The 16,608-nt window shown below is 42.1% G+C and overlaps 1 protein-coding gene across 1 annotated transcript in view; it reads right to left on the reverse strand.

Moving 5' to 3' along the window:
• Nucleotides 1–8,887: 8,887 nt before the first annotated feature.
• Nucleotides 8,888–16,608, reverse strand: part of TAFA1 (TAFA chemokine like family member 1) — a 210,547-nt gene continuing 202,826 nt past the window's right edge. The window contains exons 4-5 of the mRNA XM_066558258.1: nt 14,324–14,448; nt 8,888–9,817 (exon numbers count right to left, since the gene is read on the reverse strand). Of these exons, the coding sequence (XP_066414355.1) occupies nt 9,800–9,817; nt 14,324–14,448 (143 nt within the window). The 3' untranslated portion in view covers nt 8,888–9,799. The remainder of the gene's footprint in view (nt 9,818–14,323; nt 14,449–16,608) is intronic.

Here is a 16,608-nt window from a genome sequence, read left to right on the forward strand (position 1 = left end):
CCTGGAAGTGCTCAAAAAACGTGTGGATGTGACAGTCAGGGACATGGTTTAGTGCTGGGTTTGGCAGTGTTAGGTTAATAGGACTTGACGATTGTGGAGGTCTCTCCCAACCCTGCTGATTCTGTGGCTCTCTATAGGTTATGTTTGATGGGCTCCCCTGTGTCTGAGGGTGTTCCAGTGCTAACTGCTGAGGAAAGTTACCTCACAGGTGTGCAGGGTGTTTTCAACAGCATTTCTGCATTGTAGAGCAGAGAGGAAAGCAAGAGCTGCAAGGAGAAACTCTCTGTGTTTCAGCAGAGCAGCCTGTGTTTAAATCATGGCAAGGTCCTGATAAATTGAAAGTTAAGATTGGTAATCTTTGCTTTCAGGTCAGTTCCTCAATTTTCATTTAACTTAATGCTAGGCTTGTATGTGCTCAGAAATCCTGATTCCAGGTGTCTGAAAAAGTGTCTGAGAAGGATGGAGTCAATTAATGGTGAACAGCTGGTTTTTCTGTAATAGACCCTGTCTTCCCAGAAATCCTCATTATGCAAACTTTGGGTTTGATTTGAAAAAAATTATAATAATCCTGATCAAGAACTTTACCAGTTGTGAAGTCCTATTTTTAAAGTCTTCTGCCCAAACCACTGCCTTTGATTGCAAGGGACTAATTAGATCAGTTTGAACAGGGGTGCTGGGGGGACAGAAATGCCTGGCTGTTGGTAGGGATGAGTGCCTCAGTTATTCAGGCACAAGATGACTTTCATGTCTTGGGAGGAGCAACTTTCTCATGGCTATTCTGGTAAAATTCTATTGGGTGTGAAGGGCAGCAGGTGGAAGGGAGACAGCAACACACAGACCTGGCCTACACTCATTTCTGTGAGGTTGATTTTTGGGGCTCCTTGCCAATTGTCAAGGCTCCAAATGGTAGAGCAACAAAAGGTGGAGCTGCTGTAGTCTGCAGGAAGATGTTAAAGGAAGATCATGAGGACTAGAAATCAATGAAAACTCTGTGGTAAACCAGTTTTAGTTTTGGGGCTAAACCGTTCTAGCAGATTTAGGCTGCTCTTCCTAATTTTGCCACCAGGTCTTCAACAGCACTGACTGTAAGAAATCTTATCACTCTTATTTACCTTTGCAGCTTTTTTCCATGCTGGAAAAAGGGATGTATTGTGGTCCCACTGTAAGTATTTTCTGTAGATCGCTGCTAGATGCACAGTGGAGATGACATTGTTGAGAAAAGCCATTCTAACATTTCTGAGAGCTTTTGAGGGACATCTTTAACTCTAGGATCTCACAGATCATGTGCAATGAGCAGTCACAAAAGTAAAATTAAATTTGTATGGAGGGGAAAAATATTTAATATTTTTAAGTCAGCAGTAGGGCTACAAAGCAACATTATGAACCAGCAAATACTGGGAGTCAGATTCAGTGATGAGGGAAACTGAGGTACCTGCAGAAAGCAGGTATTGACCCTTACTATCCAGTTTTTTGGGGTGAATTCAGAAACTTCAGCCTGGAAAATCTTCCTAGGCAGCAGGTACAATGTGTCTGGGTAACTCTCTCCTGTTTTGATCCTGTCCCAATTTTTCTCCTTGCCTTGCTGGGCATTGGTGAAGTTTTTGCCATGCTCTGCTCGAGGTCAGTGCCTAAAGGATAAAGACTAGCAAAAATATGAAACAATCTAACATGCATTTTAATTTGTCTAATATATGAATACCTGGAGTATCATTTCAGAGTTGGCTGTTTCAGTTTTTGCTGCCCAAGGCTGGTGCTGACTGTAACAAGGCACTGTTGGAAAGAGCACTGCAAGGTGGAAGTCCCAGATTAAATGAATACAACATCTGTAAGGGAAAATGGTCCACTATTTTGAAAACTGCATTCAATTCTGCTCAAATCAGAGAAATAGACACAGGTTACATGAGCTAGAGCTGTAAACAAATCAAAGCGGTCTGATGAAAATAAAAAGAAAAATTGATATAAAAAAGGTGCTTCAGTTATGGGAGTAGATTGGAACACTGTTTATAATCCAACAGTGAAGCAAATGATGAGTTTTGCTGAATAAAACCAACAGGCTCTTATCCCCTGTCTTGTTTTCTGTGCCAAGTAAAAGAACAGGCTTTTGTGTAAGCAAAGTATAATTTTTTCTGCCTCAGACAAAGACAGAGTAGAGATGAGGTGAATGGAAGATAGGCTATAATAACATTTAGAAATCAGGTGCTGAGAGAGTATAAAAGCTAACTGAGAATGTGATATTCCTATAATAATCACATCTCAGCACAGATGAGCAGAAAATATCACTTCAGGCTTGTAAGAGTCTTACAGCTTTGGGTGCCAGAATTCCCCTGTCCTTGCATTTATGAGTCTTCCCTCTCTGCTATTCCAGATGAGGACGGAGCAGTTCTAGGACATACCAACAACTGCTATGAATTCTTTTGCTTTGTTTTCCATCCAGCCACTGCTCTCTTTTGAGACTGTAAGAGTCAAAGTCAGAAGGAAATGAAGCCAAATGAGTGAGGTGCTCATGGAAGCTGCCTCTGGTAGGTGCACATCCACACTGTGATGTTTTTTGTTCCACTGAATGCTGCAACTTAGCTGATGTGTCTTTGGGAGTCTAGTGGCCAAACAGAATTGGGAGATACAGCCAAGCTGCTGAGGAAAAACATTGCAGCCTGGTGGTTTCCTCTTGAGCAGCTCTGAACATCCATGGCACAAAACTCTGCTGAAAGAGCAGGTAATTCAGCTGAGGTGGAAATGCCTTCCCCAGTGGGAAAGCTTTATTTGGACTGTAGGGCTGTGTTGTGAAGACAGAAGTGCTGTTATCACACATACTCATCAGTCAAATCCAGACTAGACTAAGAGCAGGGCAAGTTGATGGAATACAAATCTGCTTACTGTGGGTCCAGAGCTGAATGATTAACTTGCCTGTGGCAGAATTAAAGGAAAGCTGCAGAGTGCCTGGAGGTAGCACTAAGGCAGTGACGTCTTTGTGACAGGTCTCCTTCCCTGCTTACATTCATTACTAAGACTTAAGTGGGTCTCAGTGTGACCTATCAGCTCCTATTCAAGGAGTAAAGCTGGTGGAAGATTTGCCTAAGGGCATAAATTCAAGAGCCAAGTGCAGTTTTTATTTTAAGACATTTTTAGCTGATTTTCAGCATTCAGTACTGAGGTTCTTCAGGTTGCAAAATGCTTAAAAGGCTGTTTAATTTCAAAATTACTTTCAGGGAGCATTCTCTTCAAGCAGAGAAGGACACAGAGACCATTGTCTTTAGACTGTAACATTTCCTAACTGTTTCTCTGCTCTTTATCAGTGTTTGTGAGACACCAGGAGGGCTTTAGGGACTTGGGGTCAGATCTGTAAAAACTCTGGACCGTTCTACATGGGACATCATGAAGGCTCTACTAATCTGGATAGCAGAGTCTATCAGAGAGAAAACGTAATGAAAGAGCACAAAAAGCTCAGAAAAAGCACTGGCACAGGCTTCCCAGAGAAGTGCTGGAATCACTGTCCCTGGAAGTGTTCCAAAGCCATGTAGATGTGGTGCTCAGAGACATGGTTTAGTGCTGGGTTAATGACTGGGCTTGATGATCTTAGAGGTCTTCTCCAATCTCAAAGCTTCTATGCCTGTGCTTGGATCCCACACTGTGCATTTCACAGCGGCTTGGCCAGTTCTTCACTTTTTATTTCAAGTCTGAAAAAAGTCTGATCAAATCAAGAGTGATAAATTTCCCTCCTGCAGAGGCTAAAAGTGGTGGCGAGCCCCCAGTAGCCGGCGTGCCGAGTTCTCGGATCTGGTCAAGGCAAAGGGGCCCTTGGGGAAAGGAACAAACAGAACAGGTTCAGGGGAGGTGAGCAGCTGACACTTAACTCCTCTGCTGCAAACCAAGTAGCAGCAGCACCTGCTTTGTACCCAGGGCACACCTGAGAGGGACCCTGTGGCCCTGAGCTGGGGATTGCTGGTCTGGGCAGGGAAATACAGAGAACTGCTGGCACAGATTGGCATCTTGCCTTCCAAAGTACACAGGAAAAAGGAAAAGAGTGAAGATCACATAAATCACTGTTGCTGTGGGGGACAGCTCCCTGAAAGGGGTCTCTTCTTTAGTCTGTGGGGCAGCAGTGGTGATAAAAGGCTAATAGAGATGGATGAATGTAATTGAGTGAGGTGAAAGAGAGGGGATGGGATGAAATGAAAGTGAAATGAAATGGGAAATGAAGAGGAATGGCAGGTGGGAGGAAGAAATTACATATTCCCCTGAGCAATATTTTAGATTATGGGTAGTTTGCTTCGTATCTAGGTGGGCCCCTAGCCCCCACTTCTAACTGAATCAAGGACAGTAATCTGAGAAATGAAACAGATGAGAAATAATAGGAAACAGGTTAGTAACCTGATGCTCAAACATGTATTTTGTTTCTGGTCAGACAAATGGATCATATGGCTTCATGGTGGGAAAAAAAATAATAATCCACCCATGAGTGTTGGATGAAAAGATGCCATATCCAGGTCTGTTATGTGGGAAAGACCTCTGCACATTTCTGAATTAGGAATTAGAGGTACAAGTCAAACAAAGGTTAAAGGTTTAGCAAAGATCTGCAAAATGTGCCCACACAGGAATATTTGTCAAAAACGAGGATTTTTTCCCATGACTAAGCTGCTCTGCATACTATCCTCTCCCATGGCAGTAGTGCTCACACTACCAGGTGAGACAAAGTAATTTGTGCTCCTCTTTGGCTAGTTCATTTTTCTGCTGGAAGGCAATGTGGGCTTTCTCTCCTCAAAGTCAGCTTTTACATGAAAAACATTCTCTCAGATGGATGTCTCCAAAAAAATCATGACCTCCAAAAAAGAACTGTTGGTCATTTTTTTCAGCCTGTCAGGGCTAAGCAGGACCATTTTCTACCTCTGCTCTCATCTGAAAGGCTCAGAGCAGCTTCTACTATGGAGCCATGAAACCAAACTAAGGCAGGACTGTGTCCCTGTGGGAACAAGAGATGTTGGAGTAGACCTTCCAAGCATCAGTGGTTTGAAAATCCCAGCTGAAGGGAGATGCACAAGCTCTGGTCAGTTGGTGCTTGCACATGATTGTCCACACTTGACTCCAGGTCCCCTAATTCTGCTCTCTGTGACTCAGGGTCTGCTCTCACCAAAATTTCACTGATGTGAATCACAGATGAACCATCCTCAGTGATGACCTGAAATCCAGGAGCCGTCAGTTTTACTGCCAGGTCTGCTGCAGGTTTTTAGTTTCACCTTGGGCAAGTCTCAGCTCTTTTGAGTTTCAGTTTCCTGCCTGGAAAGCAGAGGATTCAGTTCCTTTCCTCAGAGCAGCATGGTTTTATAAAGTACAAATATTTGTGAAGTTAAGTGCTTTGACTGTGTAAGCCTCTGAGAGAAGAAACCATAAATATGTGTCAGGCCTATGATCTGAATTCAAACCAGTGAACTAGAAAAAGTGTTGACAGCCTGAAACCAACTGCCCTGTACACACATCTCCTTCTGTCTACCTGAAAGATTATTTGTGGAATGTGTTTCTATTTTTCTCTGACAAAAAAATAGAATACCAAGCAAAGAAGCATGACCCAGTTCTTTGTCAGGCAAGCTCTAAACCCTGCTTACTGGGATGTGACTGAGGTATTGATAAAAGAGAAGCTCATTTTAGGCCACAGTATTCATCCTGCCCTTGAAGAAGAAACAAAGCCTGCCACTTTCAGATGAAATGGATGTGCTTTCCAAGCCAAAGTATGTTTATCTGCTCCACAACTTCTCTATGATCTGTAATTATATTTGGACCAGCCAGTGAAACAGGTAAGTGGCAAATGAGGAGAGTTAGGAATGTAACTAATCATTTTATAATAGGAAAACATCCAAGCAGCACAGCACTGACAGTACCTGCAAACTCTGCTAATAGTCAATCAATAGGTCTGATAAGAGCATCACTCATCACAAACTGCTTCACCTTCAGCAATTTTTCATGGTCCTTTCTCTGTGTAGTGCCAAATATGGGTGCACATCATGTTGTTCCTGATGTTGGCCATAGGAGTGGACTTCCTTCAAGGTTTTGGTTTTGGTTTTTTATATAGCATATATAGTATATTCAAAACAATATCAAGTCATACCACACTGAGCCTTTTATTACCAGAGATTTTTGGACAGAAGCACATAATCTAAGTTTTCTGAATCAATAGGCAGATGGCAGCTACCTCTTTTTTTTGGTATTTTTTTGGTATTTTTTTCCAACTTGTACATTTTAGATTTACAGAACTTGATTTCACACATCTGAAGAAACACTGACATAAATCTAAATTTATCTTTGATGCGTTTACAAATATTCTTTTTCTTTTTCTTTTTTTTCTTCATTTCCTGAAGTGTCTCTGTCTAGACTTCTGCCAAAAAGCAGGAACTTTCATTTCCTCCTCTGTTAACATAAACCTTTTAACATTATGCAGAGAATGGCATGACTGTCACTTTCCCATGAGGATATGAGGACCATTCACTGACAGACATCTGCTCTCCATTGGCCAGGATAAGTAGCTCTGACATCTTCCTGCTACACACTGTGCTACTGTGAATATCCCTGAAATGCAGAATATTTGTGACTCTAGGCTTCTTGAATTCTTTTTTATTATTGTTTTCAACTTGGTTCCCTGAAACAACAAAGGTTAGTTGCATCTGCCTCTTAATTGGACTTCATGTTCTATCAGTCATTATTTTTGCAAAGGCCTTAATTGCCCTCTAAAACATTTTAATTAAAACAGCAATTTCTCGATGCCACGCTTCACGAGCGGATTTTTGCGGCAACTTCAAAGAGATGCAGATGTTTACTGAATTTGGTGGGATGGCATTGGAGGCTGCCTACTGGCGAAGAAAAATTCATAAACATCTCAAAGAAACTTTCCTGTGGTAATGACAACATTTCCTTCTGACATTTTAGCAAGTCTAATATTTCCCAATCTCAACAGGCATATTTCATAGGTACGGCACAGCAGCGTTATCTGCTCACAGGATGAGCCACGGCAGCAGCTCTGCTGTGGGGTAAAGACCTCCCAGTGGGGATACCTGGGGCTTTGGCAAAGGGTACCAGAGGCCACACATGGGTATGTCTGTGGGGCTCCTCTAATGGAGTATCATTAGACTGGGAATAAGGAAACCAAAGTTCAATTTCTGTTGGATTTTCCACAGCTCCCCAGTGTGACTGTGGGAGGCTGTTGAGCTTTGTGTGCCTCGGTTCCAGCTGGTAAAAGGGTGATAACATGTCCTGGCTTTGAACAGACTTACCTGCTAGTCTATCTCCTAGTGCAGCAAGGGGTGCTTGAGGGGGTCTTGGGATTTATAAAGAGCTGTGTGAGTAAAATTTAGAAATGCTAGGGGTTTATTTTGGAGGAGTTTCTCTTTACTAGTGGCAGCTGAGCCTGGAGCTGACCTTATAATCCATATGGGGGTAAGCAGGCAGGCAGTGTTCCTCTCTGAACTGAGATGATGGTACTGGACACATGGCCATGGCAGACTACATCTAAAACAGAGTAGGGTCCAGGCATCTTCTGTGGTTTGGGCAGGTGGCTGCTCCCAGGAAATACCAGCCTGTCCAGCTGAGCCACCAGGGAGGGTGGGCTCCATGTGCAAGGATCGTTTCTGTGCACAGAACCAGAATTCTTAGTGATGGAAATGACCTCTAAAATCATCAAGTCCAACTGTTAACCACACACTGCCATCTTCACCACTAAACCACGTCCTCAAGTGCCACATTGAGGCCTTTTCTTGAACATTCCATGGACAGTGATTCTACCACTTTCTGGGTTGTCTGTTTCTTCCCTGGGTACTCTTCACTCATATTTTTGAAGGGGGATAATAGAAGTACTTGGAAACAGCTTATCCATTTCCACTATGAGCACTGGGAGAAGATCAGCATGGAAAGCCAGCATGGAATATGGCGTGACACGTCATTTGGCTGCTTTAATCTGCACTGTAATTACAGTGACAATTTCTGCCTCTTGAAGCATCAGGACTGAAGTGGTTACCCTGAAGGGGAAAGAGACTCAGTGGGAGAATTTCAACCAAATCTAGGATGGGAAGTGCAGCACTTCCTCTGCATTGGATTAAAAGTGATCAGCATGGCCAAAGGCATCCTGTGAGAGACAGGTAAGCAGGCTGAAAGGAAATTGGAAATATTAAAGGGATGAAGCTGGACTGAACAGAACTAGTTTTACAATTCCCTATTCCTCCTTCATTTGGTAGCATTAGGCAGACTGAAGGGTAGATTGTGCAGACTTATGCGTGACAGCAAGACACTTTTCCACACCAATAAACCCCCTGAAATTAATTGGATTGCTCACAAAAGTGCCTGGGAATGTGAAGCAGGCTCACACATTTCAGCCCTCAGATTTGATCTTTCTTCAGCAATGCCAGGGCCAGACTGCCTGGTGAACAGCTACAGATCAGCCAGAAATGGGAGTTCAGCAGTGACTGGGTCAAGGTCTCTGTGGACAGATTCTTGCTGAGGAGCATCTCAGATCAGCTGAATTCACCATAGCAAGAAACAGACTGAAAATAAACTGAAAGAAACTATTCTGAAAGTAAAGGGATCAGCCACAAGTTTGTGCTTGCCACAAACTGCTGGGCATTTGCTATGCCATGGAATTGCTTATGTGAATGCTTTTAGCTGGTGGCAAATGAGAATTAGCCTGGCAATGAGGGAAACCTAAATTTAGGCAGTTCTCCCATGTGTGCTGTGGGGTAAGAGCACATAGCCAGGTGTCCACAGAGGCATGCTTAAGGTGAGGTGCCTGTTTGCCAACTGCAAATGGGCTCCTGAAACACCAAACTGTATGAAAAACTCCCCTCACATACCAGTCTGGAAAGAAGTAGCTTTGTTGTTGTTTCAAAGAATTAGTGAGCCAACAATGCAAAGCTTTGGAGGTGGTTACTGAGTTTTTACTGGAGTCTCTAGGAGCTATACAAAGTCTGAAGACATTGTATGTACAGTACATCTTTAATAAGAAGGGAGCTCACAGTCTACCAAACTCTGCCAAATAAACTTTTAATACATACTGTACTTCACTCAGTAGTTGTCCATCTCTTCTTCATGGAATATCTAACAGCTCTAAAAATATTTTCCTGGAGGAGGATAGAATTATCATCATTATATATCAATCAAGTATGGTTAATGAAGCAAAGCCAGCATGCTAGTATTGCACAAGGGGAAAAGCCTCCAGAACACAAAGTGGAACAACAAATGCCCTCAAAATTCTGCCGAAGGGAACAGGAAGCTCTGGATGCTGCATCGGTAGGATTCGTGTAGCTCTTAGGCGTCCTTGTACCACAGCAGGTTTGCTTTGCCTCTTCACTGCCACATTTCTCTCTCAAACAGGTAGGGAACTTCCAGACCATTGCAAAAAAGGAAAAAAAAAATACAGCAGCTGCAGAAAAGTGTGGTACTATTCAATTTCTTGAAGAGTGAGGCTTTTATTTCAAAATATCATATATTAATATATATATATTTCTATATATATATACTTTAACTGGTATAAAGTAAATTGTAGATCCAAACTTATACTGTTGCTTGTACTTTGCAATCTCAGAAACTTTAGCAAAGGAACCACTTTCTTCATTTTTTATTTTCAGCTGTCAAAAATCAGGGCCATTATTTCCACCGAATCCTTTCTTTCACACAGTAAAGCCACTGTTGTTTTCTGGTAAACAGTCAAAGTGCAAATAAGAAATCCATTTGGCTTGAAAATGCTGAGATGGTTTTAAACTTTCAATACTTTGTCCTCATAAATCAGCCAGGCTTTCACTGTCTCCATGCAGACGTGGGCACTCTGTTAAGTCCTTGGGTGGATCTGCAGTGAGAAAATGGGAAAGAGTCAGTTATGCATAATATGTTATTTTTTAAATATAGTCTTTTGGAAAAGAAAGACCCAGGCTCTGTGGGATACAGCTGATTGATATAGCTGAGTTTAAATGAAATACCAGAGGGGTGTGTGTCTTTTAGCGCTGCAGGGGTGTAAAAATATGCAAGAGACAGATCCTGAGTGAGATCCTGCCTCTGCCTTGGGAGAGACTGGATGTGCTTTAACCACCTGGGCTGGTGGTGCTGGACATCACAGAATGTCTTGGGTTGGCAGGGACACCTTCCACTACCCCAGGTTGCTCCAAGCCCTGTCCAACCTGGCCTTGGACACTTCCAGGGGTGAGGCAGCCACAGCTTCTCTGGGCAGCCTGTGCCAGGGCCTCACCACCCTTACAGGGAAGAATTCATTCCTAATATCCAATCTAAACCTCCTGTCTGTTAGTCTGAAGCCATTCTCCCTCGTGCTGTCCCCTAATGCCCTTATAGAGAGTCTCTCTCTATCTTCCTTGTGGGAGCCCTTCAAGCAAGAAGGACGAGCCAGGACAGATTCACCCCAGCCTTCCACCTCCCCTTCCCAGAGTGATTCCAGTGACTTCTGCTGGACAAGACAGGCAGGAGCACCCATCCACCTTTCAGGTTTGTTTGGAACCCCTCCAACTCACTTCCCCAGAGTGCAGGGCCACAGCAGCTACTCCATCTCCTCACCCTGTGTGAGATAACACACCCTGCCACAGACCAAAACCCATCCCTCCTTGTGACCACCAAAATTGATCTGAGTGCTGCACTAATGCTGCAAGGGGAAACACCAATGCCCAGGAGTTTTTTTAGGATGCTGAAATAAGAACAACTGTCTCACAGCAGAAATAGTGCTCTCAAGGAAATGCTTTTGTTATGCTTTTGCTGTGCTGGTTCACCCAGATGAACACCATGAGGGGTTCAGCCCTTTGCCAGGCAACTGGGTCAGCATTGAAACTCACATTGACTTGAATATGGTCAGGCTTGGCCATTAAATCAGGGCTACAGATTATTATCTAACTATAAATTATTATATCTAATTATAAATGATTAAACACAGCAGTAAATTTACATGAGATCCAGCTGGTTCAAATGGAATCAAACTGAATCCCACCACTTAAAACTGAAACAAATGGTTTAAACCAGATTAAACCAGTTGAAACCAGATTAAAATGGCTAAAACAGGATAAAAATGGTAGACATCAGTTTAAACCAGTTCAAACCAAATCAAACCTATCAAAACCAGTTCAAACTGCTCAGAACCAGTTCAGATGGGTCAAAGCTTGTTAAAGCTGGTTAAAACTGATCAAACCAGGCTGTAGCACAAGGCACAGGCTGAGAAACTGGAGAGGGGCTTTGAGCTGAGCTCCTCTGCCCATTCCCAGCTGACCAACACAATAATTTCCATGATCCAGAATATCAGCAGCATCCAGCCCGAGCTGCTGCTCTTCTATTTCCACTGGTGCCAGTTGCTGTGCTGGAGGTGGCAAGGTGACCTCCAGCAGGTTCTAGCACAGCTCCAAGGACCCCACATTTTTAAGGAAAGCACTGAAAGTTCTTAAATAAATTAAAAAAAAAAAAAAGAAGGAGTGACAAGGAATTAAATGAACATTGAAACCGCTCCAGAAATTGAATGACAATATTATTTCCTTCCAGTGTTTGTCACCTGCCTGACCATCAATAGAAAACAAATCCATTTAAGGAAGGTGTGAGCTTTGTAATTTGGCTTTAAAAACTTAATTAGTGAACTTTGCTAAAGGGCTAAACACAGAAATAAATACATGAAAAGGAAGCAATGAGGAATATGCTGGTAAAGACTTCACTGAGTCTGTTGTCCACCTCTTTCTGACACTAATCAATGTTAATCACATGTGAGACCCAACTGAAGTTATGCACTAGCCTAGAAAATGATATCTATTGTGTATATCCATGTATTCAGAAATATAAATGTAAATATATACATATACATATATGTATATATATAAAAACATACACTATATACGTATATGTACATATATAAAAAACATACACATATGCTTATATGTGATTTAATTTATTGTGGGTCTGGAAGAATGTACTAATGGGTACCTTAATCCCAAGAGTCATAAATGGGAATGTTTTCCATGTCAGGACAGCAGCTAATGTAAATGTATTAAGTGTAAGGAAAAGGCTTCATTAAAACAGTTTACAGCCTATGGAGATTGGCTGTAGCCTTCTGCCTAATCACCACAGAGAGAGCTGGGGTGTTGACTGATTTGTCTTGTTTATTCTGCCTTCTTAAATTCCTTAACTACTCAAATTAGACACACATGGCCCAGTCTTGGAACCTGGATTCTGGTCAGGGCAGATTACATTGTAATCTCATTCACTGCTGCTGTCTGAAATGGCAAAACAAAGAGAAAGGAAAAAAAAAAAAAAAGCCTGTTTTAGGATCTGATTGCTTTCATTATTTTATATTTATGTTCTAGAGTTGACACAGTGGTACGAATTGGAGCAGAGTTCCAGGGACTAAGAAGCAGAATTTCTCCTTAGAAAATGCAAGAGACAGTTGCTGAGCACATCATGTCATGTTGCCTTTGTCAATTGGGTTCTGTAATGATATTTTACAGCAACAAAGCAAAATTCTACTGGAAGCAGCACCATAAGGTACTCCCCTCACAAGCTAATTAAAATAACTCCTGTGGGTAAATGAAGAAATATTTTTTCAGTTATGAGCACTCACTCTGCAAGTATTTAATTCAAATGAAATACAATAATGCATACTGAATAGATTGGACCATACATCTGCATATTAATGAAGCTCCTAAATTTCTAGCAATCACTTCCATTGCCTTAAACTAGTTTACGTGATGAGGACTGGGGGAGTTAAGAGAAGGACAGCTTCACTGAAGAAAGAAAATGCAATTCCTCAATTATATAACTTGTAGACAGATTGCAGAAGGGCTGAATTATTGTATAAGATACTTCATGCTGCCTCTTAGTTCTACATCACTTTCTTCCATTTTAACTCCCCACTTTCCTCACTGGAAAGGACATGTAGTGAATTTGTGGCCTAGGATTTTTTAATTTAACTGCAAGGCACACTCATTAGGAAACAGCTTTTCAGTGGTGCTGCAGTGGAAGAGATCAGCTGTGGGCACAGAGAGATTTGGAGGAACAGCACCACAGAAAGAAACTGAGTCAGGGAATCCCAGTTCCCTCCTTCCTTCCTCCTTTTCTCTGAGAGGTGACAAAGAGATCACATGGATCTTGTTTTTGGGGGCCACTGATTGCTTCCTACAAAGAAAACCTCCTAAGTCAGTAGGTGTCCTGATAATTTAATGTGTTGGTGGGGCAGAAGGCTCTGCTCCAGAAATGAGGGTTGCAATACAAATAATTCATCCTGGGGTAGGTCCTGTGGAGGGCAAGAAAAGGATTCAGGTGCCAAGGGGATCAATTAGGGTAAAATCTCCTCCTTCAACAGGAGGCCCAGAAGACATGAAAAATGACTGGAGTTAGGATTGGAGAGAAAGGAAAAAGTCAGGAAATCACAACACTATGCTGCACATTCCTGTGAATTAGCAGGTGGGCATGAGTATGTAGAATTGCTTATCAAACAGGGAAAAAATACTGAAAATTCGCTCTTTTTCATTTAGTAGATTTCAAAAGCCATTTTCCAATTCACAGAAAATGAAAATCTATATATTTATAAAAGCATTTTAAGTTGACAACCATGTAATTTTCTTGGAAAAAAATTCAATTGTGATATGAAAATTCGTTAATTAAAATTTTTGAATACAGGTATAGGCGACAGTTTAAAGACAATGGTTGTGAAACAATCACACAACGCAAAAGAAAAGCTGGAGTCTCTTTCTGAAAAACACTTTTGTTCCCAAGGTAATCCCATAGTGGGAGTTTAGGCAGCTCATTCACACCCTCCCTCTGCCTGTTCCTGGCACGGTGGGGTGAAAGATGTTGTCACCTGTTGGCCTGTGCTACCTGACCTGCAGCATCTCAAGAGCCTGTCACTGATGAGTTCATGGGGCTGGAGCCGCTCCATGTGAGAGCTGCAGTGCACACAGAGAGCTGAGTCCTCTGCTCCAAAGCACTTTTACAGATGTGCTAATCCAGATGTGGCCTGGAACAGCCAAGGAATGGATTTAGGGTCCAGCAGATCCCTCTGAGCTCACGTTCTTCCCTTTAGCCACCAGAAAGGGACTCAGGGATGTGCATTAGGGGTATCTTGTGGTGACAAACTCTGTAAGAAAGTGACCTGGCAATTCAGCAGCTCCAACCTGCTGATCACCAAGCCTGGACCCAGCTGACCAGCCTGATCCATCTGAATTTTCACCCAGTTATGGCCAGAAGCACTGGGTGATCATGACAGTGGTCTTTAAGGCTTTTACAGCAGGCATGATTATGGAAAAGACATGGGTGAGCAGCCATTAGTGATTCCCTTTCCTGTTAAGACCTCCTGGGTGCAGACAGAAAGGAAACTTACTCTGGTGGTCTTGATTTTATTGCCAGTTGCACACATCCATCCAGAATTATCAGGCAATGTCTTACATTCCTCTCCTTCTAGGCAGGGCTCCATCTCACACCACCACTTCCCAATCACTATAGAAGCTAAAAGAGAAAAGACAATGTTTACAACTATGTTACAATGACCAAATCTAATTAAATAATATCTCAAGGGTCTAACACTGCAGTTAAAAGGCAGAGTGTCCCTTCAACTGGAGTTCAGCTGTAAGGATTTCACATTTAATTACTTGTTTGGCATCCTGTATTGCCTAAGACAGTGCACTGCTTGCCACAGCCTCCTCACACAGCAGATCCTGTCTGCTCCCGTGCTGTGGCTGCAGGGAATGCTGTGATGGCAGCAATTCTGCTGCAGACCAAAGGACCATCCATCCTCACAGCCCCTCTCCCTGAGTGCCCATCTGATTTGCACAGACATGCACAAGAACAAGGCAAGTCTGAAGGGACTGTCCTCAGAATATTCTCCAGGACTTCTGGTTCAGTGTACTCCGCATGTCTGCTTTGTTTCAGGAACTACAGCTGGATTTTTTTATTTTTTTTTTACCAGAAATCTGTCCAGAATTATTTGAAGCCATGGAGACTTTTGACTTTCCCAATAAGCTATCACAGGGAGCACCACAACTAGAAACAGAGGGTAAGGTAACTCTGCAGCAGAAGCTGCTTGTCGAAACACAATTATGAATTTTATAGAAAGCACATTATCTCTAAAAGTAACTTTGAATTTCCAAATATTTAACATTGTAAATAATGGCAGTGTTTGGACCCAGTTGTTTGAATTTAATTGGCACATATGTTTACAACCTTGAATGTACCTTAATGAAGTTTCTTGCCTGAGAATTGGTATCTGACTATATCCTTAGCTGTATCTTAATGACATTTTTTGTCTGGGGATTTTGATAAACTTTAGCTAACCTTGCAAGTGTGAAGAGTTGGCTCACGAGTGGCTCTTTCTGTGGTTTGCTTTCTCTGGCAAGAATTAATTTCATGGTTGCACTCAGGAAGCCTGTCAAAGCTTTCTGCACAGTCACTCAAAGAGAGATGCTTAACCCATTCCTATCATCCCTCATGGCTGCTTCAAGCCCACAAAATACCTTTGAAGCAGCTGTCTTATACATACATATATATATATTTATATATACATTTACCAGCTGACTGCCATTCAGCTCTGGAAAATGCCCTGTTGTGCATGCATTGATTTAAGGACATCACAGAGCTTATAATTAAATTCTTAAATATAAAATTGAGTAGAATATTTCATTTTGAGGGGCCCTACAAGGATCATATAGCTCTCAGTGTTGTCTTTCCGGGTTCTTCCCACAGCTTATATCTGATTTTTATCATATAATATATCATTTCTCAATATATACAAGACACAAACAAAGCCCTTTACACCTGTGCTGGCAAGGCAGTTTAATGATGCTACTCACACACCTGTTTCAGAAGGGTAGCATTAATGCTGCTAACAGCAGAGAAAAAAGATCTCTCTTTGCTGTGCATGAAAATGAAAGAGGGCTGAAATCTGTGCTCTAATAATAGATTGTGCAGTGGGCAAACTGAAAAACCATATCCTGCTAAATACTGGCCTGCACAGCAATCATCAGAGCAGAGCATCCTCAGGATGTGTGAGAAGAATCCTGTGCCATGGAATCAAAAGTGATGCTCATGATTATGTACTAGGAGCAGTGCTGGAGCATTAAATAACCCCAGAGAAGGATCCTACAGTGCAAGGTACTAAACCCCACAAATCTGAATGCCCTGGCCTGGAGTTTACCCTGTAAACCAGAGATTTGAGGTGAATACTGACTGAGAAGCAGCATGGAGAAGCAATGCTAATCATAGCAACTAAAATGATCTCACTACTTTTTAATGTTGTTAAATACAGCCCAAGTATTCAGATCTTGACCTTGAAAAATAATCAAATGCAAAGGCAGTGCTGAAGTTTAATGGCAACTGACTCATGTAGTGGTGTACAGGTTTTAGTATATACATACATATTATCATTGATTTATGATCACAATTGTGCAATTACAGCCAAGTGCCCTCCCAGTGAGCACCCTCACCTGGACTGAAGACCAGGCTCCTTTTATAATGGGGGAAATTTGCAGATGAAAAGCTCCTCTTTGTTTCTAAGTTGTATGTAGGCAAAATCCTTTTTAAGTCTGAAGCACTACAAAGCTCACTGTGGTCTAGTCCTCAGCCCCATACCATGGCAGGGGCATCCAAAACCCAAATTACCTTCTTTGAATC

Source organism: Molothrus aeneus, chromosome 12, assembly GCF_037042795.1.
Source record: "Molothrus aeneus isolate 106 chromosome 12, BPBGC_Maene_1.0, whole genome shotgun sequence".
NCBI classification, from domain to species: Eukaryota; Metazoa; Chordata; class Aves; order Passeriformes; family Icteridae; genus Molothrus; species Molothrus aeneus.